This window comes from Mus pahari, chromosome 8, assembly GCF_900095145.1.
Source record: "Mus pahari chromosome 8, PAHARI_EIJ_v1.1, whole genome shotgun sequence".
In the NCBI taxonomy this organism is placed as follows: Eukaryota; Metazoa; Chordata; class Mammalia; order Rodentia; family Muridae; genus Mus; species Mus pahari.
The window spans coordinates 21420211-21446980 of NC_034597.1; the positions used below are offsets into that span (position 1 = coordinate 21420211).

Below are 26770 nucleotides of genomic sequence, written 5' to 3' on the forward strand. Positions count from 1 at the left end.
GGGGGGGGAGGGGGAGGGGAGGACCACTGTAAGCTAACCTGCCAGGTTCTTCTAAGGCAGGGGCCGAAAGCACAGGAGGAGGGCTCAGTGTACCCCAGCCCACAGGCAGCACCCTGTCTCCTGTACCACTTCTCTAGTGTCAGGACCCCTATGAGACACTGTCTGAGGCCCCACAGTGCAATCAGCTTCAGAGCCGATACCCTCACTCCAGGTAAAGGGCAGAGGCAGGTACAGCCTCTACCACCCAGACTCCTCTGACTACACATCATGGCAGCCTCACTGCTGCTTCAAAATTCACTTCTCGGCTTGAGTCTATTGTAACTAGGATGGCAGGCATGCCTCGTGATTTAAGAGAGCCAACAAACTAGTGACTAGCAGGAAGGAAGAGGTTAAAGTCTATCTCCCAGAGCGCTCACAAAATCAAACAAAAAAAGTGTTTTGGTCTGTCTTCTTGTCACATCACATAGGTGGCTGGAGGATGCTGTAAAACAAATACATGACACGAAATCGGCCAGAGGAGCACGAGGCTGAAATGACCGATAAGACAAAATCTTTGTGCCTTGCTAAGCTCTGGGCAGACCCAGGAAGGCAAGAGCGTGGGCTCTCTGGCTCCCACTCACAACCAGTGCTTTCAGGGCGTGGGAAGGCGGGAGGGCTCACCTGGAACACAGTCAGGAGTGCTTGCGGAAAGTTGTCAAAGGTGCTTCGCTTGGTTTGAGTCTCATCAAAATTAAACTTTCCCCCAAACAGCTGCATCCCCAGCAGGGAGAAGATGATGATGAAGAGGAAGAGCAGCAGCAGCAGGGAGGCGATGGACTTCATGGAGTTTAACAAGGATGCCACCAAGTTGCTCAGGGAAGTCCAGTGCCTAAGAGTCAAGGGAAGGGGGTAAGGCCAGGGTCCTGCGAGGGAGGGGACAGCCGAGCAAACGCCAGCGCACCCGCGTCTTTACCTGGTCACTTTGAAGATTCTCAGGAGGCGCACACACCGGAACACGGAGACCCCCAGGGGGGACATGAGCTCCAGTTCCACCAGGATGGTTTCGGTGATGCCCCCACACACCACAAAGCAATCAAAGCGGTTGAAGAGGGAGACGAAGTAAGCCTGGAGGCCCAGGCTGTACATCTTCACCAGCATCTCACAGGTGAACAGAGCCAAGAGGACTTTGTTCGCGATGTCTGGGAAGACAAGGGGCCGGTGTGTTTTGAGTCTTCCTCTGGCTCTCCATCTCCCCTCCCCCTCCCTTCATCGGTGCCCACAGCAGACGGAGATGGCCTTATCCTGTCTCCTTGCCGCACCAGCAATGGGGAACATCCTTGTTGTTGGGCACACCCCAGATATAAGTCTGTACAAGTTATCTGTTTTTTTTTCTGCGACTATAAAATGGTAGACGTGCTTATTATGTGAATCTCTGGACTTCTCACCACTAAACTCTTTGAAGATTTTGCATTAAGATCATACTATGCTGTTTTAACATCCCCATCTCCACACTTATTTCATCATACACAAAGACAAAATAAATAGCCGGGCGTGGTGGTGCACGCCTTTAATCCCAGCACTCGGGAGGCAGAGGCAGGCAGATTTCTGAGTTCTAGGCCAGCCTGGTCTACAAAGTGAGTTCCAGGACAGCCAGGGCTACACAGAGAAACTCTGTCTTGAAAAACAAAACAAAACAAAGTAAATAAATAAATAGATAAACAAGTGAAACCAACACTGATGAGTAACCTCTTATAGCACCCTAGGTTCGGGTTTTAGTTTTTATTTATTTTTGCTACCTGTATGGGGGACTGTGTATGTGTGTATTATGAACACATGCATGCAGGGGTGACCATATGCTGTTGCCAGATAAGATGTTGCATGTTCTGCCCTATCCTTCTCGGTCATTTTCCCCCGAGGTACCCTCTCACTGAACTTAAGCTAGTCCCCAAGGAGCTGGGGTTCCAGATATACATTGCCAGGCCTAGCTTTTTACATGGGTGTTCTGCAGATCTGAAGTCAGCCCTTCATGCTTACACAGCAGGCACACTGCTTACCCAGTCATCTCCAAAGTTCCAAAGTCTGTGTGTGTGTGTGTGTGTGTGTGTGTGTGTGTGTGAGAGAGAGAGAGAGAGAGAGAGAGAGAGAGAGNGTTCCAAAGTCTGTGTGTGTGTGTGTGTGTGTGTGTGTGTGTGTGTGAGAGAGAGAGAGAGAGAGAGAGAGAGAGAGAGAGAGAGAGAGAGAAGACAAAAAATGATGCCCCACAGGCTGAGAGTAGCAGAAGCAAATATACAGAAGGACAGCTCAAGAATTCTAAACTGTCCGGTCTAGAACGCGCTCTTTTGGAGATGACCTCCATGTACCCCTGTTCTAGTCATTTAAAGGAGCAGAATCAAAATCACTGACCAAATATACTAAAGTGAGGATAACTCTTCCAATATGGCAGGGAGAAGTGCCTCTCAATTCCAAAATTTCTTGGTCCTGGGCTATCTCAAGGTTGGGGCATAAGTTAGCGGACACTGCATGGTATAGGCTGCATGCCTGACCCAGGGCTTGCCTGAGTCTGAATGGTTCTTTACCATCTCAATTAGTCCTACTACCCTATTGCACCACAGCTGGATACTGACCAGCAGTCAGCAGTTAGTTACTGCTGACAAGCAACAGAAGAACACCTTCCGGCCATACCTTGAATCTGTGTCAGCCAGTCTGGCTGATTGTAATGCTCGGAGGATATAGTTAAAGTGTTGAGAAACACCAGGACGATCACCAGCCAGTAAAACGTGACAGACTTCACAGCAGCCCTGCACCTCCTGCGACTGAACCGGTTCCAGCGACGCCAGCGACGGCTGAAAGACAAGCAAACGATGCTCCCTAGACCCTCGGTGAGTGTGGATCTCAGAGGCCAACCAACTTTACTGAGTAATAAAGGTTCAGATTATATAGCTTAGGCAGGAAAGATAGGACCCAGCAGCACAGAAGTGAAGAAGAGGCCCCATGATGTAAACTGTTGGTCTGAACATATAAGAAGTATAATCGTGAAGGGATTGTGCTCTCACTCCCCCTCCGCTGGCTATAAATAACTGTAGGGTCTGACATATGCAGTCTGCAAGTAGGTTAGAGAACCCAGACATCCACAGACTCACGAGCAGATTCAAGGCTGCACCAGCACGCACACACACACACACACACACACACACACACACACACACACGAAGCTCTTGTAGCCACCGTGTAGCCTGTGATCTGTGGAGGTCGGCGGGGCAGGACGGCTCAGCTTAGCCTATGTGTCTTGTGTAGCAGCTGAGTCGTTACACAGAAATGACCAGGAAGAGACACAGTCCATGACCATAGCTTTCTGTTTAGGGAAGCCTTTAATCCTTTCTCAGATCTCTGCCGTTCCTCCGGCGCCTCGTAGGTGTCAAAGCTGAGTGGGACATGTGTCTTCGTGCTGAGTCACCAGGTGCCCTTCCTAACTAGCAATGCTCAAAATATACCTTTAGGAGCACATCCAATATTGAATCGTGTTTTCATAAAAATAAAATGAGCAGAACCAAACAGACACGTGACATGTCCCCGCCCACCTTCCCGTCTCTGTTTGTAATTAGAGGAAGACATTTTCTCCCTCTGCCTGTTTCCTTTTGTAAAACACTCTCTATCTCCTTGCCACAAGTGGACAGTTAGGGACCACAGACCTAGAAGCCAGGGACGAACCAGCCAGGCTGCAAAGTCCCTTTTCTCCTGGCCTGGCTTGCCCCCGTGTCTGGGAGGAGGGTACTTCCTCTAGGTGTGACTTTGGAGGAAAATCTAAGCTGCCTCAATGTAGCCCCGGCTGGCTACATTGTAGCCCTGGCTGACTTGGCTGTGTTGCTATGCCAAACACATAGAACCCAGGAAGGCAGCAAAGGATGGGCAATGTGGTGGCTTTGAGTAGATCTGGATCCAGCCAAGTTGTGCCTTCTTTTTATTCTGCTCTGCAGTTTTCAATGGGACAAAAGGCACAGACAACTCTACTGAGGACTCTTAACAGCTCACAGCTGAGTTTCCTGGGATACATGATCCCATACACATAAGTGAGGTGGTCCCAAAATGCTATGCTTGGTGGGTCTGCCTTGTACAGTAGTGATAAGCGACATGTGACTTCAACATCCAGAAGACCTCAGTGCCATGTCCCCTGGAAACATGTAGTACCACCAGCCTGACTCTCCTGGGCTCAGTTATGTGTGGGTGGTACGGAAGCCTGCAATCCTGAACACTGGCTAGGTAGGTGTCTGGTGCTGGTAACTGGAGATGCATATGGCACAGTTCCAGGGATGGTGGCCTTGACAGGCATGAAGGGTGGTAGACAAATGACAACTGCAAATTCACACCAAGTCTAGTCCCAGCTTTAAGAGAAGGGCTGGACCTCAATGATTAAGAGATTTCCTGAGGCAATTGGAAGTCTTCGTAGAGAATTGCCAGGCCAAAGACCCTGGAGACGAAGGCACCAAAGCAGGACACCTGAGGACAGGTCAGTTCAGAATGGCTACAGAGTGTGTGTGGGGGGGGTGGTTTCCTGGGGAATGTCAAAGACATAGACAAGGGATAAGGGGCAGATGCAAAACTAGGAACTTTGTAATAAGAGATCCACAAACAACCCATTAAATTTCATTCAGACTCAGGTTGAGATAAAATTACTTGCATCAGGTTTATTCTCTTTGAGGTCTATGCTAGGTGGGAATATAGACCACTTCCACCAGTCATGTGAGTCCATTCACGCCCCATCCCCAGCTCAGGATTACTGGTCTTCTCTGCTGTTTACCAGAGTGCCACGAAACCAGGATCATCATATGTGTCATTTTGAGGCTTCATTTTCCTCACCCCAAAATGTTTTTGAGATTCATCAGTATTGCTAACATTATCAGTAATTAAAAAAAAAACCCAAAAACCCTAATGCTGTGTGTGTGCATGTGCACACATGTGTGTCGTGTGGAGGGTGCACATGCACGTGGAAGTCAGGCGACAGCTTTGTTGAGTTGCTTCTCTTCCACTTTATATGGGTCCTAGGGCTAGAACTCAGGTCGCTTGGCTTGCGCAGCAAGCACCTTTCCTACTAAGCCCTCTCAGTGGCCCTCTCAGTAGCTTTCCCGTCTCCCTGTCACTGAGAAGTACTGCACCACATGGATAAATCACAACTGATCTGCTCATTGTACCACTTGATGGACATTTGGGTTATTTCTACTTTAAAATAGTTATGAATAAACCCACTATAAACACATGTAATTTTAATGTAAGTTTCTTTCTCTTACATAAATACTGTATAATTGGAATTGCTAGGTCATATCATTAATGTAGCTTTGTAAGCAGCTACTAAGGGCTTTTTCAAAATGATTATGTCATATAACATGCCTGCCAGCACTGTCCCAAAACACCTGGCAATGTCCTCCTCAGAACTTGGCATCACCAGATATCTAATGTGATTTACTTATGTCAGTATGCAGTGGTAGCAAGTCACACTTTTAACTTGCATTTCCTAATAAACCATGTTCATTTCTTGTGCTTATATACCATGCAGCAGCTTTCTTCTTGTGACCTGTGTGCTGGAACCTTCTTTCCACTTTTATAGGGCTGTTTGACATTAATACTGTCTCTACATATTAGACACTAGCTTGCAAAATCTTTTGATCAGGCCTGTGGCTTATTCTTTTGATTTTATAATAAAATAAAGTTAGATGCTTTAATTCTTATGGGGATCAATCTATCACTTTTCTCTTATATGGATCATGTACTAGGCAATGGACTTTAAGAAGTCTTTGTCTAACCTGTGGTCACAGAGCTTTCTCTCCTGATTTTTTTTTTGGAGTTTCTACAGGGTTAGGATTTATTTTTAGTTTTATAAATACTGTTTGCATACAGCAGGGAAATGACTTTAACTGAAAAGAACACATAAGAGGAGAACACAAAATGCGTATGGGTCAATGAGACTTACAAGATGAACATGCAACCTGCTTCCAGGGCTGGAAACTGAATACTACTATGTGCCTTAGACTCTTGTACCTTCTTTTGTAGAAAATCTTTCTGAGAAGTGACTGGAGGGTTGGTAAAGAGGCAAAATGTGCTCATGCTTAAAAGCTGACGCTCCTGTCCTGCTTCCCCAAGGTAGCGTCGTAATACTCAAAAGACCGACTGAAATTTGGGAATCCATGTTTCAACTCAAGACTAGATCAGTTCTATGTAAAAGTAAGAATGTAAAACGTAACATAAAAATCATACTGCAAGCTCTGAGGGACAAAAAAGGAAGGAAGGAAGGCAGAGGGCAGGGAGGGGGAAGGAAGGAGGGAGGTAGGGGGGAAGGAGGGGGAAGGAAGGAGGGAAGTAGGGGGGTAGGACGGAGGGAGGGAGGGAGGAAGGGAAGGAGGGAAAACAAGTTGAAAGAACTGACCTGAGTTTGGATTTCGAGATGGCCTGACTGAAAGGGAAGAAAACAGTGTTAAGACTCCCATTTGGAAGGTTCAGCACATGCGCCCATCACTGAAGCAGAGATGGCTAAAGCCATGCACAGAAGCCAGAACTCTGGTTCCCCATGGCTGATTCTTAACAGCTGGCCAGCTGGTTAAGGCCAGAGAAGATGTCAAGGTGCTAACGGTGTGCCAGGAGCACCCCTGAGGGCCCAGGCATGAGAGGAGGCTCAGATTTCCAGAGTGGCCGTGGACAGGTGTGGGGTTCTTCTCCTTTCCCTCCCTCCAGCGGAAGCCAGTTTGCTGAGCCACTGTGGCCTGCAACCCCAGGCTCAACAGTAGCAACTGTTGCTCCTGCCAGAATGGGATCCTGGCTCCTGTGATCACAGCATGGGTAAGGATGGGGACACAGCATGCCTTGCAAAGCTCAGTGTTCTCATCTGTAAATTGGGGACAGCAAATCCATTCCCAGCCCACTTCATGTCATAGAGAGGGCAGAGCAGGAGAACAGGGGTGAAATCGCTCCATGAGCCATCGCCATACCTCCCAATAGTGTGTGTGTCATTTTTATGAACCTCTGCCCCAAATGAGGTTGAGTTCTCTTAAAGATGACACCCGTCCTTTGGAAGAATAAGATGTAAACGATGCAGGCAGGAAGCAAACAAGTCAAATCAGCACAGGGCCCCCCAAAGCAGGCAGTCCTTAGCACATTCTGCATTGCTGCCCCCAACCCTGCTACTGCAGCCCAGGCATCTAGAGAAAAGCCTGGGAACACTCAAGGGGATGGTGCCCCATGTGGTCAGGAAAGGCCAGGGCACACACAGCTCCAAAACATAGGGCCTTGAGCAGAGGAGGGCGGGGCCTCCGGATCCAGCTGCCAGGGCTGAGGTTGGAAGGTCCCCTGGGTGAAGGAAGATTTAAGTATGTGGCACATTCTAGCCAGCAACTCTGCCATTCAAGCTCTTCCTTCGAAGCACAGATACCAAACCCATGTGGGAGGAGAAATCAGCCTTTACCCCCACCGCCGACACCCAGAGGGCCCAGTCTTGGCCGCGCCTCTTCTTTTCCACCAGCACCTAATGAACAGAGCAGGTGGCTGGGTTAAAAAGCACACTTCCCATGCCCTGCCTTAGGCAGACAACGTCATAGCAGAGGCAGGCAAGTTGATGCCGGGATGCCCCAACAGACCTGGCATAGGAGGAGGGGTACCAAAAGAGCTGGAGGCAGCCTGTTGGAGCAGAGCTGATCTCCTTCCAGAGCCCGAGGACTGCACTGCCCTCTGGGAGTTACCCTCTCAGCGTTAGCATCTCTAAAGTGGGGGTAAGGAGGCTGAGCAGCCTCCACACTCACCAGAGAGTTCCGCAGCATCCCTGGGTCTCGCCTTCACCACTTACGTTCTCTGTGTTCACAGATTCAGTCTCGCTGGTGGGCATGCTAGCTGTGGGGAGAAGAAAAGGCTTTAGACAGCGTGCTGTGGCATGACATGCCAGGCGGTGGGCCAGGTGCAGACTCTCAGGACGCCGGAAGGAGGGCTATCAGGCGCGCCAGGCTGAGCCTTCGCTCCCAGTAGCTGTGGAGAAAGCCAATATCACCTGCAAGAGACAATTCTGGTGACACAAATGCTTCCCAAGAGAAGCCAAGGCGTCGCACTGAATGGAGCCGGCAGGCCTGGCACAGGTCTGTCCTCTCTGTCACAGCACTATAGAGGAGGTATACAAATATCTCAGTATGGGAAATGTTCCACTGCCCCTTTCTGCAGAGTGGGGGATTAGTTCATGGCTCACAGGGAGGTCTTTACAGCACACCAAAGACAAGCTGTTACAGTTGGGGAAGGCAGTGTATGGAGACATGTGCATAAATGTTTTTCAAATGTTAGGAGCTCCACTCAGTCTGTGGCAGTTGATTGGATGTCGAAGCTCTGCTGAGAGTGTACGGCCAGCACAGGGAAGGTACTTCCCAAATAAGCCAGCACAGGAGCACTACCGGAAGCAGAAAGAAAGCCTTGGAACTGAGAGCGGGTGAGGGCTCTTGCCAATCACCGAGCAGGGCAGGGCCGACTTCAGTCCCAGGTCTGAAGTCTCTGAGGCCTATGTCCATGTCAGGATCCTTAGAAGAAGTGGCAGAAATGCCAAACAGGCCTACTAGTGCTTGGAGGTCCATAGATCCCCCAGAGCCAACGTCTGACATGTGGTCACTTGGAAGGTGAGGGGCAGGTGTCCCTGAATGGAGCTACCTCAGTCTGTGCAAGATGCCCTTGGGAGAGATGCCTGATTATACTGGGAGACGACGGAGTGGAGCTGAGAGAGGAGGAGGCCCGACCTGAAGCTGGGGAAGCCGCCTAGACTCATATACATCTCTTTCCTGAGGCAGAGCCCCAGTGTTGAGAACCTTACACTACCCACACGAAAGCCTTGCTTCTGTGGCCAGGCAGTTCCCCTGGGCAAGGATGCCTCAAGCTTCATCTACAAAAACTGTTAGCAGTGCCTATAGAACTGTGGTGGACCCTGCGAGCCCCAGCCGGGGGTGGGGGTGGGGGAGATTACTGTTCTCTCTACTGGCTGTGTGGCTTCCATCCCTGCTGAGGAGAGAGAGAAAGCTCACTGCAAGGAGAAAGGTGGGACCTGACTCATAGACCCAGAGGTCAGAGAGCCCTGTTTCCCAAGGGCACACGGGGAAGTCCCTGAGCCCTCTGTGATCAGGTCCCCCAGTCTGAGCAAGGGACCGAAGCTCTGCAGAGCTGGGTAGTCCTATGTTCCGCTCCACCCACCCCCTGCAGAGGGTGGGGCTGTGGGCCTGGCTTCCACATTAAGCATTTTTATCCTCCATGGCTACACACCGCACATTTACTTTCACGTCAGTGACTGAGTAGAGCCTCCTTCCTGTACTTAGCCCTCAAAGGTTCTCATCTACATTTAAAATCGACCAAGACAGAAGAATCCATCAGTGTTGGAAGAGGCTTCTGGAAGTATACAGCAAACAACGTGACTGCCCAGATGACCAAGCAGATGACTCGCCACAGGGACAGACAGCTCACTCCCATCCCACTCAGCACACATCCCTATGCAGTCACCCCCTACGGGTACACACTAGGGCCATCTGCATAGGGAGAAGCTGCAAGTCTGCTTCTACTTCAGGTGCTGGACCTCTGGGGAGAACACTAGAAGCTGGGGGGGAGGGTGGGGAGGAACTGGGCGAAACCTGGGTGCTGCTGCAGGTGGGGGGGATGTTGGACAGCCACCTAGCGCATCCTTGGTGGCATAGACAGCCTAGGTCAGGCCCTACATGGAGCCACTCCCTGAGGGGCAGGTCATTGTTTTTTCTTTAACATGGAGGAGGACCATGCCTAGCTCCCACTATGAACTATACTTCACAAAATAACCAAAGGATAGACATTTCTCAAGCTAGCACAATACCTAGTATCTTTAACCAATGCACAGATATTTCCTCATCAACTTTCACTCTATAAACAACAAGTTTCACAACCACACCTGTCAGCTGTACAGATTCAAAGGCAGGCATACACAAATGCATATGCATGCACATATGTGCAAGTACAAACACACACACACACACACACACACACAAATGAATCTATGTGTGGGTTCAACTGGGCAGCACCTCAGAATGACATTCACCAATTCACCAGGTCACTTCTTTCAGTGAGGTCAAAGACTCAGAAACGCAGTCGGGGAAGCCCGGCCTCAGCTTCATGTACCTAGGGCTTGCGTTTTGTTGTGTCTGTGTTACTTGAGCGGCAGGACAGTATCTCCTCCAGGATCCAGTGACCTTTGACCCGCTCTCAGGAGGAACAAAGACCCACAGTTGTCTGGCTTCACTATTAGCCCTGGAGGACTGAAGTCTCCAGACATTTTCCCAGCCCTTCAAGGAGGCCAGGACCTAAGCAGCACTGGGAAGCCACTGCCCGCCACCCACTCAGGAGTTGGGAGCCCTGTGGCCTGCCTGGAAGAACCTGAATCCAAGTCCTCTCCAGGCCTAATATCCAGGAATTAGAAGACGACATATGAGCGGCTCCTCAAGAGCCTAAGTCAGCCCCCCAGGAGCCCCCTGACCCTCCAGCCACAGCAGCCCGGAAGAAGGCTTTTCAATATGCCACACTGAGCTCTTCTGCAGTCCTTCTGAAAGCTGTCACAAAGGCAGCTGCTTACACAGATGTCCTGGGACTCTGAGCGGCTTGCTTTAAAATTATTTTACCTTCTGGAAAAATTTTTTTATATGTATGTTAAGTGTAAACATAAGCCACACACATGCAGGTGGCCAGAAGAGGGCATGAGATGCCCTGGAGCCGGAGCTACAGGTGCCTGTGACCTATTCCATGCTGGTGCCCGGCACCAAACTCCCCACCCCTGTAAGAGCAGTGTGTGCACTCAGCTTATCCCAGAGCCCCCTCTCTAGCCCCTTTTATCTCTCCTTCTCAGCACAAGCTGGCTCCCACACTTGGGGATTTCTTTTAGTTGTTTCCCTTGTGCTGCTGACGCTTCCCAAGGGAAGGGAGCAAGAGGTGAGGCTGGATAACTTATCAGTGGCAGAACTGTGCTTCCTTCCAGAGGAACAGGGGTCTGACCTCAAGCTGTCCTCGCATCATTTTCACAGCAGGCATGAGCAGTGTCCTGCTGTGACAACACGGCTAAACTCCAAGGTCCCAGGTGGCCCCCGAAGGCACCGCTACATGCTTGTGCTAATGCGTGTTGCTCACACAGAGCGAGGGATTTCTGTGACGCAGCCACACTCATCTTGGGAAATGTGGGTCAAGGTCAGACCGAGGCCTCCAGGTCTGAACCAAGAATTGTGCCCAGAAAAACTACTCTCTTTATTACAGTGGGAGAGGTGGCACAGCAACCTCACGAGGTTCCCGCCCCACCATCTCAGCAGAGTCGGTCCGGTCCATGTTCCCATCAATAGAGGACCATTCCTCACTCCAGGAAGCCAGCTTCCTCAAAGAGATAAGGTGGCTTCCTCTCTCACACATAAACCGCCCCAGAGGCCACGCAGCTACTGAGGAGTGTGGCCCCCAGGAGGGGTTACCTCTCTTGACAGGAGCTTCAAGGCACTCATCAGCATGCTGTAAACACTAAACCCACGCAGGTCAGCTCCATTCTTGCCCTATTTGGTTTTGCAAGCTTTACTGAGTTCTCTCTTCTCGAGCTTTTAGGGCCCTGTGAGCCAAATGCTTTCCATCTGACGGTCCTGGTCCCCGGGTACCTTTCCTCTTCAGGCCTTCTGAGGAGGCTAGGTTTCTGACACAGACAACCCCACTTAACCTCTGAGCTCAGCATTCTCACACTGCAACAAAACCATGCAGTGTGTCCCTCTTCTGTCTGAGCGGCTGGCGGGCAGCTGGCTATCTGCCTCTGCAGTCCATGTCTTCTCAAAGATTTTTTCCTCTTTCTGACTGGGGTCCATCTTGGTGTCAGCACTAAGCTGGCTGTGCCAGGGTATCCAAGCAAAGCCACTACCCAGCTACAGCAGTGACCCACAGACAGCTGGGCAAGCTGTTCTTAGTATAAACATCTCTATGTTAATGATCCTGAATGCGTTGTCAAGTGATTGGGGACAGGGTAAGCGGTGTGATCAACATTATTTAGGACAAAACTTTATATTTAACTTTATATTTCCCAAGTAAGGCTATTCTCATTGAAGAGAACTGTGTGCCCCCAGATGGCTTTTGTTCTTTTTTTTTTTTTTTTTTTTTTTGGGGGGGGGGTGGTTAACCTCCCTTACTCTCGAAGCTGAAACTACTAGTTTTAGCAGGGCCTTGGGTAAATGAGCCAGCGACGCCCAAGAAGCAATTTGAAACATGTAGCCTGGAAAAAAAAAGCAGCCAAATAACATTATTGGAATTTCTAAACAGTTTAAACTTAAAAGCATCATTCAAGGAAAAGCATTTCCAAGCGTGTCTTCCAGGCTAAGAATATTCACTCTGAATCAAACCAGCTCCCTCAGTCGGTTCAGATGCCTCTTCACAAGCACAGTGCAAACAAAAAGGTGCCATCTCGGTGATGCCACACGCTTGAGGGCAAGGCCAAAAGACCAAGCATGACCAAGCATCAGAGAGACCAAGCAATTAAAACATAGGCATTTTCCAAACATACCACACAGAGCATGCAGCTCACACAATGCCTATGCAACAAGGAGAGGAAACCAGAAATGTCAGGCAAGGAGCCTCCACAGAGCAAGAACACCTCAGCAAGTTACCGTGATCTTTAGCCCTGCGTTGTCGAAAGCAGCAGAACTTCCTTTTCTTCTTATCCTCTCTTAGCAAATCAGCCACCGTGACCCCTTCAGGTTGAACACAGGCAATTATTCCATTACCAGACAGCAGAGGGCAGCAAGAGCAATACAAACAGGGCAGCCCAGCAGGCAAGCAGGCAGGCAGGCGGGCAGGCGGGCAGGGCAGCAACAGCTGGTCCCAGTGCAGAACAGCGGGGGGCCTGAGACACGTCCCCAATCCACATTTGCCACCCCCTCCTCCTAGCTAGGAATCTATAGCTCAGGATCTGAAAGGTTGAGGGAATTTGTCAACATGTCCCAGAAAACCTATTCTAAATGAGCACTCTACTAGCCAGCTTGTGACACAGGTCTCCTATGTTTGTCCTTGCATCTAAGAAAGAGCTTAAGGACAGTGCCCTTCAGGGAGTCAGAGGGTATGGATTGGGAGTGTGATGCCAATCAGGACTGCTCCCTGGGGCAGGGCAGGTGGCAGTGAGGAAGGTAGGCTCTGGACCCTGACAACTGTACCTCCCCCTGCTGTGGGGACATGGATTGGTTAGCTGGTGTTGCTCACTTGTGAGATGTTAGCAAGGGCTGGGCCTGACTATACTTCCTGGGGTGGAGTTGCTGGAGGAAGAAGTAAATGGGAACCAAGGTAAGAGAAGCAACGCGCTTCACTCCAGCGACACATGACCACCCATAACTGTTAGCATCCCCGTTACTAAACCCTCCTAATGGTCACGGGGTCACAAGGGAGACAGTCACAGACTCTCTGACATCTAGCAGTGCTGCATTTCTGAACTCACGCCAAGCCATCCAGCTAACCTCTAAAGTAGAGTCTACATGTGCATGTTCAGAAACAGGAGTGCACAGGCAGTACATGCTTTGCCATGCTGGGGCCGACAAAGGCATGGGAACACGGGGCCTACACCTTAGCGGGACTACAGCATTTCTACAAAGGGCATGCTCTCTCTACACTGCAAGTTCCCCCTCCCCAACTTATCCCAGAAGATTGTGGCACAAATGTTCAAATACCCATGAGTCGGAACACAGCCCATGAACAACGCTGTGTGAGATTTCTGAGACCTTGTAAGAAAACTCTAAGTAACTAAGACAGGAGATCTTGTAACCTTGGTGCCAACATGATGCGGGGGATTCTTGGAACGCGCGCTTATGTGCCCTCCCCAGGGGGTAGCAGTGAATAGGAGTGAGCTCACTTCAGATTATTCATTACAACTGGCTACTGTTATTTGTTTACTCCTCCGAGGAAAAGCATGGTTTTTCTGTGTGTCTTGTCCTCCCGACTGTACACTTTTCTCAGGTGACTCTTGTTAACCCCCAGAGTATAGATAGACTGTCTGATGCTCTAAATAAAGCTGGCTATTGCATGGGACTTTACTCCACCTCGTTTTTTAGGCCCCGTTCTCCCGGGTTCACGCTGCTACCCTGAGCGCAAACAGTGGTGGGTTCAAACCCCGGTGCGGTGCTTCACAACTGTGCAGCCTCGGGTGGCTATGTAAGGTCGGCGAGCTCTGATTTCCTCATCCATCAAGCTTCTGTCTCATAGAGCAGTGTGAAGAATAAGAACTCATGTGCCCATGGCCCCGGGAACAGCATCTGATACACACGAAATGCCTGATAAATGCTAATCGCAGCCCCGTGACCTTTGAGTAAATAAATACCAGACTGCTTAAGCTTGTGATGAAAGCCACAGGGCACGTGCTGATTTAATCATCCCAGGGGAGAGCAGGCCAGGGCAGATGGCAGTGGGCACTGTATCTGACCTCTGACCCCAGGGCTGGCCCTCCCGTCGGTCTCCCCAGTCATAGCACTGCCAGCTGTTCCTCCAGAGAGGGCAGGTGACCTGGACACATATTTATTGTGAGCCACCTACCTACTGCTGCTGTTTCTTCTATGGCTTTTAGTAGAATATTTTCATTTCTAAACTTCTTTGGGATACTTTGTGATTAAAAGCTGTCTTATAAATTTAAAAAAAAAATGTGATTTTTTTTTCTTTTTTTGTTTGTTTTATTTGAGATAGAATCTTACACATCCTGGAGCCTGATCTCCAAGGGTAACCTTGGACTTTGCATCACCCTGTCTCCACCTCTCCAGTACTGAGATTATGGCGTGCCATGTCCAGTTTGTAAGGAGCTGGGGACCAAACCCAAGGACTGCATGTCCGGCAATCACTCTACCGCCTGAGCTGCATTCCTCAAATACAGTCTTCCAAAACAAGGCCAGCGAAGCACCATGACGTTTATTGTTTATTTACAAACAGCTCTGCCACCTGTGACTCTCTGCTGAACCCCCCCCCCTCCCGAAACAAACCAACGCAGGAAACCAAACAGACAAACAAAAATCTGGTAGCACTGGACAGGCAAGCAGCCAGATGACCTTCTGCACTGAGGCCCATGGTAGAAGAAGCAATGAGAGGTGGATGGGCAGTGGCCACCACTCTGGGACCAACGAGGGAGCATGAGGCAGTCAGGTACTCCCGTGGGCAGTGGGGGTAGCAGGTACCTGCTCCTCATTTCTTTGGGTATCAATTATTACTACTTATTACTTATTAGAGGAATTATTGGTCCCTAAGAGTCCCCACAATAAGGCTGACCTGATTCATTTGGTCCGAATTTTAGAATGAGCTCCCTTTTAAAATGGTTCCATTATTTTTAATTTTTTAAAAAAATTTAACCATGGCAATGAGAAGAGATTAAAATAGAATTTTAGGCTTCCAGATTTTAATAGCCCTAGAATAACACCATTGTTCATGAAGAAGCAGCTGTAAATGTCCAAAAAAAAAATCACACACAAACACACACACACACACACACACACACACACACACACACACACACACACCACACACCACAGACTTGGCAGGGTTTCTTAAAGAAATTTGAAGCTCAGCGAAAAGTTAAATAAATTATCCTTGAAAATTCCCCAAATGCTCAGGAGCTAACTTCTGAGATAATTTTGTCTATTCAATTAATTGTGGTGCAGCAGCTTTCTAATAGCAAATTTACACTGTGGATATCTTAAATAGCCCAAGAATGCTCACAGGAGACTTCCCTGTCATCAGCATCAGACACCTAGGAGAGGGCCCTCCAGACAATTCTTAGACCCGTGAGAGATTCAGCCACTGACACAGGTCAAGACTCAGATGTCCCTAACTAGGGCTCCCTGGGACTAGCTCCCAGGAGCACACAAAGAGAGAACCCTTGCCATATGCTTAAACAACTAGGGCCTCTGAGTCAGGGTCGGACACTCAGCCAACCCTGACTGTAGACCAGAGATCAGAAAATCCGAGCACTTCCCGGAGTGCCTGACTTCAACCGGCTCCCTGATAGCAAGCCCAAGAACCCAGAAGTGGAGCTCCACGAAGCCTTCCTTGCATGTCCACTCTTGCACTCCAGCATCACTGTGACCTCCTGGCCTCTAAGAGTAGCCCGTTGGTCTGTCAATACAGCGACAGCTTCAGAGACTGGTCATCTCATAGTCATGTTCTTTATAGACAGTGACGGGACACAGATGAAGCCAACCTCACATAAAACAGTGATCCTGTTAGGACCTTCAGAAGATACCAAGTCCAGGTAAAACCATGCTTCATAGCACAGGCCATTAAAAAATGAAAATAAAAAAAAAACCTCTACCTCGATGGACAGTGGCGACCCAAGAGGCTGAGTACAGTCTATATCTCACAGTGGAGCAACAAGGACACAGCAAGCCAATGCCATGCAAGAGGCCATCTGTGTGACACATTAAAGCCCAGAAAGAAGGAGCATGGCTGAGAACAGGAGACCATCCTTTTGCTAGATTATACACAGCACACTGTCTTAAGCTTATGCGGGTCAAGCAAGGCTTCCACAGGTCAACGCTGCAAATGAAGAAAAGGCTAGTACTGGCTAGTTTTTATCAACTTGACACAAGCTGGAGTCACCTGGGAAGAGACAAGACTCAGCTGAGGAATCGCCTCCATCAGTCTGGCCGATGGGCAAGTCTTTGGGGGGGGCATTTTCTTAACTGATGATTGACGTGGTAGGGTCCTGCCCACAGTGGGCAGGTGGCCCTGGGGTCTATAAGAAAACAAACTGAGCGTATCAGGAGAAGGAACAACCATTACTCCCTGTGTCCTTGGCTTCACTTACTGCCTCTAGGTTCCCACCTTACGTTCCTCTGCCCTGACGTCCCTCTTGGATGGACTATAAGCAGTCAGCTGAAATAAACCTCCTGTGACCTGCCCACTGTGGCTCACTCTGCCTTCAAACCCACTGTGCTCCACCCAACAGAGTCCCGGAACATGGCCTTGGCTCACTCATGGTAGTCTCAGTATGGAAGCTTTCTCCTCACACTCAACTGCTCTTCCACAGACACCAACCTTCCAGACCAGGTCTCATGGCCCCACCTGTCCTAGCTCTTCACCACAGATCCTGGGGTATCCACTGTCCTTTGTGAGACCTCAAGCGCTGGCTGTAGACATTCGTGAATGTGTCTAAGGAAGAAGCAACCCTGACTCCCAAGGGCTCTGTTCAGCAAGAGCTTCCTTACTCAATATCTTCTACATGGTAGGCGAGCCTTGGTTTCCCAGGCCTTTTGAGGGACATTGTTCTTGAAACGTGTTCTCCATCTTTGCTATCCACTATTCCAGAATGGAAACAAATCAGAAGCATTGTGGTCAAATGTACCGTTAGATTTCAATTCCTACCCTTACCCAAGACCTAACAGCTCCCAGGATGACTAAGAGCACATCTGTGGAAAAAGTGTGTTGTAAGAGAGACTCTGTGATCAGCACAAGCAATTAATTCTAGTGGTTGACTGATTATTGGGCCTTGCCTCCTGCAGAAAGCACTTCAGGGTGCCTGATGTTACAGTGTGGAGCCCAGGCAGGTGGGCTACAGAGCGGCAGGCACCGACTCACTCCCAGGCCTCTTCACTGCTGCCTACTACAATCAGCTGGGTCCTTCCCAGCCTGCCGGCCTAAGCACTTGGCTTGGTGTGGAGCACCTCGGAGGGGGCCACTCCACATAGCATAGAGGTGGAAGAGACCGGCTCCTCAGATCCTTGTGTGGGTGAACTAGTAACTCACTGAGAGGAGAGAAACCGTGCCCTCCCCATAGCCCTGAGCTGAGATGTCTCTTCTTCTACCCTTGGCCCACAGAGAAATAGGTCTGAGCTCCCAAGGCCCACAATGCAAATGGCAGCCCTCCTCAACTAAAAAGCCATCTTACCTATGCCCCTAAACCCATGTCTCAGGGGGAGACCCAGAGCGTGCACAGATGCACTACTCTCTCTGCGATGTCAACAGACAGATGGGACGGGGAAACTGGGAAGGTGTATTTTACTCGCAGCCCAGGGGTAGAGGCTCGGGGCATGGGGGGGACACACCACAGCACCTTAATCACACGGCAAGTCTGTCTGCGCAAGGGAAGGAAGGGCAGCACCTACTGTTTCGTTTGCCTTCCTCGCCACCCTCCTCTTCGTTCTCAGGATCTATGTCTTCTGCCTGGGTGATCCAGTCCAGGTAGCCCTTGAGATCCTCTTCCAGCTGCTGCTTTTCCCGAAGCTTCTGGAAGTCTCCACGGGCTTTAGCCTTCTCTCTTTCCTTGGAGAATTCTCTGAGAGAGGCAAAGAGGACAAAGGACCTGTTAGGACATCCATGGGTTCCACTGTCCAGCGGTCTTACGGTAGCACACACAGTGTTTTGAGTACAGTGACAGGAGCACAGCTGCGGAGCCACACACGTGCACAGAAACAGGAGACAGTGACCCCCTAAAGCAGCAGTGTGGGCATCAGAGTTGCGAAGACCACGCTGACACACATGCATGATTTACTGTTGAGTACACTCCCCTCAGGACCCATCTAGAGGAGCCCACACCCAAAGCATCTTGGGCTGTCAGAGTGGGATTTCTACTCTCTCCACTCACTTTGATACCCGGCCACCCACTTCACAAGGAAGGGTACCAAGTGATCCAAGCTGAGGTCAGAGGGAAATCCCAGAGCAGTGGGCAGGGATCCAGTGAACCTATCGTACAGCCCAGGTCCCCCTGCTGCGGCAGGACCTCCAGTACTGGGGAAGTACTCATGTTTGTCTTAATCTTTGCCTCTGGTCGCGCGATCTCTCCCAGCCTGCCCTGCAGAAGGCGGAGAGGTAGAGCGACCCTCTGCCCAATTATAGGAACGCCTGCCCTGGGAAGGTTTTGGCAGATACACAAGTGTCCCCGGCTGTTTGCTGTTTTCCCTGCCTTCTATGCAACCCCATAACGCTGTCTCTATACACATATACAAAACCCCACACCTGCTCAGGCACGTCTGAGAGTCAGGTGCACGACTGCCCAGGTTTTACATACAAGGACCATCTGCGTGTCCAAATGTTAACTGTTAACAAGAGCCAAGCTATGTGAATTATGGGTCTGGGGCATACAATGAGAGCCGCTAGGAAGCGGGTACCCTTATAGGCAGAGAGGCTTCTGCACACAGACCCCGGCACCCCAACACAGCGACTGCAGTGTCCCACCCACCTGCTAACCAATGCAAAGCCAGCACGGCTCCCTTTCACTACCTCACTAATTCTGGTGGAGGGAGATAAGCTGCTTTCATCAATCCAATCCCCTACTCGCTCTCCTCATGAGTAGGAGATTGGATGCCCCTCCCTCAACTCCAGGCCTTTTGGGGACTGAACGGGTACCTAAGCATCCAGCAAAACTGGAATCTTGGCCCAGGGATTTCTCTCTGTTCTCAAGAAAGGCTCCCACTCACTGCCCCCGATTCTCTTTACCGTCAGACCCTAGGACTGTCCTTGGCCCTGGTAGGGTCAACCCATCTCCAGTTTGCCCTCTGAAGAGGACCTAGTTGGGTAGGGTGGTAAGGTGAGCAGGACATATCCTCTGACCTCTGACCCAAAGCACTCCTGGGGATACTGCAAAAGAGACTTGGAGGGCCACACCCTGCCACTAACAACCAGATGCAGAGGAGAGATGAGGTTTCTAGACCAGCAGAGAATAAGCAAATCACAGCTCAGCCTAGGACAGTCCCAAAGTCAGTTTGAACTCCAAGAGTTAGACTCCATCCAGAGTCACATCCAGTAAAACCCAGAAGGCCTGCATGAAGTACACCCATGGGAAGCTGTAGGAGCCAATGGTTTTTTAAACATAAAGATCAAATAGGTCTTCAATTCCATTATTTACCAAAAAGGACCCTGGGACAGACCTTTGTTTTGTTTCTGGTCTCACCACACCCAATGCAGATTATTACCTACTAACAACATTCTTCTGGATTCATACATGATCCAAGTACCTCAAAAAATGATGACAGAAGTTAGCTAATTGTTACCCTGTGCAGCTAAGAATGTCAGGAAGTAAAATTTTACTGTAACATCACATCTACCAGTTTACACTAGAGCAATAGGCCTGCCTCTCAGGTCTTTTGCCCGTTGTGGTGGAGTACAGTTGAGCAGCCATGTGTAAAACCCTTCTGTGATGACAACTTCTCAGAATAATTCTGCTAACGCCTGTATGGAGACACCTTTCATGGGAAAGCAAGGTTTCCCACCACCACCACCTCCTGTCCCCGGTCTCACCCCCAGTCTACTGCATCTGGGATCAACCTCAGGGAATGACCAAAAGGGTTACTCCATTTTAAGTAGAATTCTATCATCATCTAAGGTGCCCATTACCAAGAAGTTAAATGACAGTCCCTATTGCAAACGTTTATTTGAATAAAGTTACTGGTAGAAATGATAAGATTGAAAACAGTTACATCCCAGGAGCCCACTTATCTGGGTCTAGAATTTTGTGGTGTGTGAACAAAAGAAAATATAACAGTGTTTGTACAAAAAAAAATGTGCATATAATACATTGTTGCCCTTCGCCCATGAAGGAGGAAGAGAAATAGGGAAACAGACATGCTTCTGTCCCATGTATCTGAAAGAGCAGAGCCCAGGGTTGGAAGTCTGAGGACAGAGCCTGGTGGGTCCAGTGCTTGAATGAGGTCCCGAGTTTGGATGGCCTGCATTCGAGGAGGAAAGTCAGGCATTTGTGGTTACAAGCCTGTAACTACAGTGCTGGGAGTGGGGAACGAATGGATTCTAGGGACTTTGTAACTAGGCAGACTAGCCAAAATGGCAAGCTCCAGGTCCAACAAGAGACCCTGTCAAAAAAAAAAAAAAAAAAAAAGAAGGGGCTTTTGGGAGGGCACAATTGGGCCTGTCTCTGCATACACACACATGGTACCTGCCCATGTAGAGAGGCATATAACCCTCTTTCCTGCCCTCTCTTGTGCATGCACTTAAAAACAGAAGGAAACAATGGACAGGAAAGAGGGGGGAGGAAGTAATAAAGGACAGAGTTTTTTGCCCAAGTGAATTGCTTTGTACAGTTTTGACTTTTAGAACAAAATGTTCTTTACATTATAGATTTTAAAAAACAAATCAACTATAGAGTGGAACAAAAATGCCTGCACATTGGAAGTTGATCAAAACAAGTTCATCTGCTTGTGCTGTAGATAAATACCAGAACCATCCTGAAGGACGTAAATATAAGCATACAGACACGTGACCATCAGTCCAGGCAGGTCTGGGGCAAAGGGAAGGAATACAGAAATGCCTTTGGTTTGCTGGATTTGGGTGGGTATGCATGCATGAATGCTTGTGTGTGTGTGTGTGTGTGTGTGTGTGTGTGTGTGTATGTGTGTATGTGTGTGTGTATGTGCATGTGTGTGCGTGCGTGTGTGTGTGCATGTGTGTGCATATGTGTGCGTGTATGTGCGTGTATGTGCGTGTGTGTGCATGTGCGTGTGTGTGCGTGTATGTGCGTGTGTGCATGTGTGTGTGCGTGTATGTGCATGTGTGTGTGCGTGTGTGTGCGTGCGTGCGTGTGCGTGCGTGTGTGTGTATGTGCGTGTGTGTGTGTGTGTGTGTGTGTGCGTGTGTGTGCGTATGTGTGCATGTGTGTGTGTGATGGGTATGAATGATTTGGGAACTACTTTAGAAGCAGGGCAGGATTGGCCTGAGCTGTGTTGATGCTGGAGCTCCCACAGTGGAGAACAGCAAAGGTGGGCTGGAGAGGACTAGGAGGAACCCTCTCAGGGACCAGATTTTTCTGATCCATGGAGTTTGCAGAGGCTCCGAGGGCTGAGGGGTTGAGACAAGTGATCTTGTAGGCGCTGAGATTACAGTAGTGTACCCTGTAATTGGAACTGGTACAGCTGTGAACTCAGGGTGTCTAAATAGTTTGCTTTAAAGGCCATTGTCTAGTTGTTTAAAAGATGCTGATGTCTAAGTACACACTTCTCTCTCTCCCTCTGTGTGTGTGTGTGTGTGTGTGTGTGTGTGTGTGTGTGTGTGTGTGTACAAATGTATGTGTCCCCAACCCAGCCACAAAACCTTCACCCTATAATTTGTTCTGCCACTATGATGTTCTGTGGTAAAGGTGACACAGAAATTGTGGGAGTGGCCAACCAATGACTGGTCTAGCTTGAGACCCATGCCCATGCCTGACACTGCCTGGATGACCAGGAACCAGAGGCCGGATAGCCCAGAGATTCACAAAAGTCAATGAACTGCTCCCTAATTCTATTCTAACCCATTTGTCATCAGAGAGGCTTCACCCAGCAACTGATAAAAACGAATGCAGAAACCCACAGCCAAACATTCAGCAGAGTTTTTGGAGTCCTGAGGGAGGAAGGATTGTAGGAGCCTGAGGGGTCAAGGACTCCACAAGAATATGGTCCTCAGAACCAACTAACCTGGTCTCATAGGGCTCACAGAGATTGAAGCAACCACTAGGGAGTCTAACGCAGGCCCTCTGCAGATGTGTTATAGTTGTATAGCTGGGTGTTTTTGTGGGACTCCTAAAAGGGAGGGGACTATTTCTGATGCTTTTGCCTGCTTTGGGGACCATTGTCCTCCTATTGGGTTCAGCCTTAATATGAGCAGAGATTTCTAGTCTTACTGCAACTTAATGTGCCATGTTTGGTTGATATCCCTGGGAGGCCTGTTCTTTTCTGAAGGGAATTGGAGGAGGATTGGGTGGGGAGGAAGGAGGTGGGGGACATGGAGGAGGTGTGGAAACTGTGGCCAGGATGTAATATATGCGACAACAAATCAATACAAATAGAAATGTATATGTCCCAGTTCCATCTGCTACAAGGGCCTAACGACAGTCTCCTAGTTAGTATAAGAATATTGGGCACTCACATCCCCATCTCTCAGAATATTCCTCACTCAAGGGCATAAAAAGGCCAAATGTCATCCCATCCCTTGGAATGAGGAAGCACTGAGACAGAGGACTACCCATGTACAAAGCCAATCTGAAGTGCACAGTAAGCTCCGGGCCAGCCTGGGCTATAGTATGGTCATAAAAAGCAATCCATGGAAGACCCCGTAACTGTTCTAATCAATTGCAAATGTATGCTGCTGCCAGCCCAGTCCAGCCCACTAGTTAGAACGTACACGTCTAATGAGAGTTGATTAACCATTGTCCATTTTCTTGGGGTATTTCCAGTCTTTCTCTCCCGGAATGTCCACTTCAAACAGGAATGCAAGAAGGCTAAGTATAGACACATGCACCAGAATACATCCCTACGGGAAAGAAAGCCTTCAACTGCTGGGATCATGTGTCCCAGCACAGACATGCCGTCTGGATCAGCCTTCACCGGCAGCCTGCCATTCCCTGTGTGAACACAGGCCTCATGTGGTGGATTTTTCATGGCTGGCTGGTTAGAAAGCCATCCATTTTATTTCCTCTTTAGGGAGCTATCACTCAACAAGAAATCCCCCTCACGGCCCAACAGAACTACTGCGAGTCTTTAAACTGTCCCGTCTGTATACACACCTCATCTGCTATGGCAGCTGCTGTATTTGTGGTGAGCAATCCCTAGTTCCCACTTCCAAACAGGGTCAGTAAGGCTCTGAGTCATGGAGGCACTTTGTCATCGAGAACCAAGACCCAGGCATGTTCCTGTCCCCTCCCATAGAGAGAGCCTTCAACAGGCTTTGGCATCCTCACTGAGGCATGCTCACTGCGAGGGAGGGTGCTGAGACTCTGTAAGGCCAGGCACATAAGCCCATCTAGCTGCTGAATGCCACTCCTCAGTAACCCACCATGGACACATAGGGAACAAGGGCAGGCAGCAGGTGCTTAGAGGGACGAGAATCAAAATAGGTCAGAGGGGCAGGCATACAGGCGACCACCTATACAGTCAATGGTAGACCACCTGCCTAGGATACCCAGGTCCTAGGTGTAGTCCCCCAAACCACCACATTCTAAACAAAGAGACATAAACCACTTCCTTTTTGTAGGGCAGAACGTTGATACAGAGTCTTGCTATGAAGCTCAGACTGGCTTTTAACTTATGCCTGCTGGGTTTACAGAAGTGCAACCTACCCCTGGCTCAGCATTGTATCCTCATAGGCAATAGGAACTGCAGAAATCGGAAAGTCACAACTAACTTGGCTTTTTGGGTGCCGTGTGTGAAGCACCGAACCAAGCAGGGAGAAAATGATGGTGGAGCGGCCAGGGCATTCTGTAAACAGAGATGACCGGCTAGCCTTAGCACTGATAGGAATGTGGTAAAAATACCAGTTTCTAAGGCCTCCATTTTCTTACACTACAATTTGAAAAGGGGCCCAAGGAACTTGTCATTGCTGACACAACCAACCACCTTTACCCTGAGGTCGCTGTCACCTCTGCCTTGTTTATGTTAATCTGTTAGGTCAGACATACCAGTGTGATCATTCACCCACTGTAGACCTTTCTTCCTAGGCCCAGGGGATGCATCACCTGCCACCTGCCACCTGCCACTCAAATGTCCCTTGCCTTTAGGAAGGCGTGACAGGGTGAGTGGATGGGGAGAGCTGGTACTCATTCTTGGAAAGGCCACCGTGGGAAGGGAGACAGATAGGCTGGGTCCCCAGAGACCAATGGAGTTTGAAAACAGCAGATTCCAGTACAACTCCTGAGAGCCCAGGTTCTGTGCAAAGGAAATGGGTTACCTTGGGAAGCATCGACTTCTCCGAAGGGGCACAGACGGGTTGAAATGAAGGGATACTTAACACGGTCTGTGTCTTAGTCAAGGTTTCTATTCCTGCACAGACATCATGACCAAGAAGCAAGTTGGGGAGGAAAGGGGTTATTCAGCTTATACTTTCCACATCGCTGTTTATCACCAAAGGAAGTCAGGACTGGAACTCAAGCAGGTCAGGAAGCAGGAGCTGATGCAGAGGCCATGGAGGGATGTTCCTTACTGGCTTACTCAACCTGCTCTCTTATAGAATCCAAGACTACCAGCCCAGGGATGGCACCACCCACAAGGGGACCTCCCCGCTCGATCACTACTTGAGAGAATGCCTTACAGCTGGATCTCATGGAGGCATTTCCTCAACTGAAGCTCCTTTCTCTGTGTCAACTCTAGCTTGTATCTAGTTGACACCCAAAACCAGCCAGTACAGTCTGTAATAACATGTCTTCTCCAGGCCCACAGACACTCTGCATGCACCCTAGCGTGTACCCCAGGGAGCACCCTAACAAACGTGGACGGTAGTTCTCATCTCCTCGGCCTCATCCAGGACCTAGGAGGGAAAGCAGGAGGACCACCTGCTATGAACAGGTTCCCTCTGTCATTTGGCTCCTCTCCCAATGCAGCAGCAGTCTGGCTCCCCCCCTCCCCCCCAGACCCGGTAGACAGGATGTCTGGAAGCGTCAACACTAGACAAGATGAAGGGGCGCATGAGCATAGCAGGAATAGTGGCATGCCACTCCTCCATCCTCAAGGCCCCAGGGACAACAGGGTGCAAGAGCAGCTCCAGCAGAATCAGAGCATGCATCAGGGGAAGCGGCTGGGATTCTGCAGGAGGGGCTGAGGCTAAGCTGTGCCCCACCACCACACAACAGAAAAGGCTCAGGCTTGCTGGCGTTTGTAGTTAGAATCTCTAGTGTCTTCATAGCCACTGTCTCATGTGCTACTCACATCTCACAGTGCCACAGGTGTTCTTGTTCATCTCACAAAGGCCAACACTGAGGACCAACAAGGTCCTGTCACATGCCCAGTTCATAGCCAGGCTAGCAGCAAGGCTTTGAACTAAATATCCTTTCCATGGTCTCACTGACTGCTTCTTGCTTACACAGGGGCAGGGACACAAAGGACACTCAATGAACCAGGGAAGCACCAACATAGTAGAAAATGCTTTTCTGTGTTTCACACGATCTGGTTTTCCTCCAGAGCCCCAACTCTAGAATGAAGTGATGGCCCCTTCCTGCATATTTCCCTATGGCTGTCTCTCATGTCTCCTAGGAGGCACCATTTCAGACCCAGGAACCTGGAAGGAGTCTCAGGTCCTGAGTACACACCCCATAGTATGCAGAGAGTCCCTCAAGCTCTGATCTATCTAGAATTCCCAGAACCTAATGGTGAATTATGGAACCCCTTGATTAGCTCAAAATCCCAGGGAGAGATCAGTAGCCTGCAGCAGACCATTGCACTCAAACACAGGAGCAGAGCAAATGTGACTGCCCCAAATGGAGAAGGCCGACATGCAGTCTGCTCTGGGAAGTTTCCTTTCTCAAATGCCCTCTAAAATAAATGGGCCACTGGGAATTGTCTTAATTTAGAGATAGGGCTTGTTCTTGCTTGTTTTAAACCGAACTTGCATAAATGAAAGGCAGACAAATGAAACCCTTATATCCACACATACATTTATTCACTAGTCCTAAGACAAGAAAAGCCAACAGAATCTCTAGGATGCTGATTTCTAGTAGAATAAAGGACTCAGAAACTCATCCAAAACCAAACACAGCATTTATGAAAGCAAAGGCAAGGGGGAAGTGGAAAGTTGTTTTTTTCTTCCGGTAGAGAACAACCTTCCTTAGACCTAAATCACACCCATATACAGACAAAAAGGGGAAGTCAGAGAATGAAAGGGCAGTGTCTGGGAGTAGTCCCGCACACCTACAGCCCAACACTAACACGTAAGAGGTAGAGGCAGGAGGATTAGGGCTTCAAGATCAGCCTTGGCAACATACCAAATCCAAGGCCAGCCTGGACCACGTGAGAACCTGCCTAAAACAGAAAGAGGGGAAGCAAGGAAGTAATGGAGAGAGAGAGAGAGAGAGAGAGAGAGAGAGAGAGAGAGAGAGAGA

General features: G+C 49.4%; 1 protein-coding gene across 4 annotated transcripts in view; it reads right to left on the minus strand.

The window, feature by feature from the left end:
- The window catches only part of Cacna1d (calcium voltage-gated channel subunit alpha1 D), a 303585-nt gene that overhangs the window by 82007 nt on the left and 194808 nt on the right, over positions 1-26770 (minus strand). For 3 of the 4 annotated variants that reach the window (XM_021204129.1, XM_021204128.2, XM_021204130.2), the window contains exons 9-14: positions 18084-18253; positions 7761-7848; positions 6395-6421; positions 2662-2822; positions 953-1178; positions 661-868 (exon numbers count right to left, since the gene is read on the minus strand). In XM_021204129.1, the coding sequence (XP_021059788.1) occupies positions 661-868; positions 953-1178; positions 2662-2822; positions 6395-6421; positions 7761-7848; positions 18084-18253 (880 nt within the window). Of the gene's footprint in view, positions 1-660; positions 869-952; positions 1179-2661; positions 2823-6394; positions 6422-7426; positions 7487-7760; positions 7849-18083; positions 18254-26770 lie in introns of all 4 variants that reach the window. The other variant, XM_021204126.1, reaches the window with a different exon arrangement.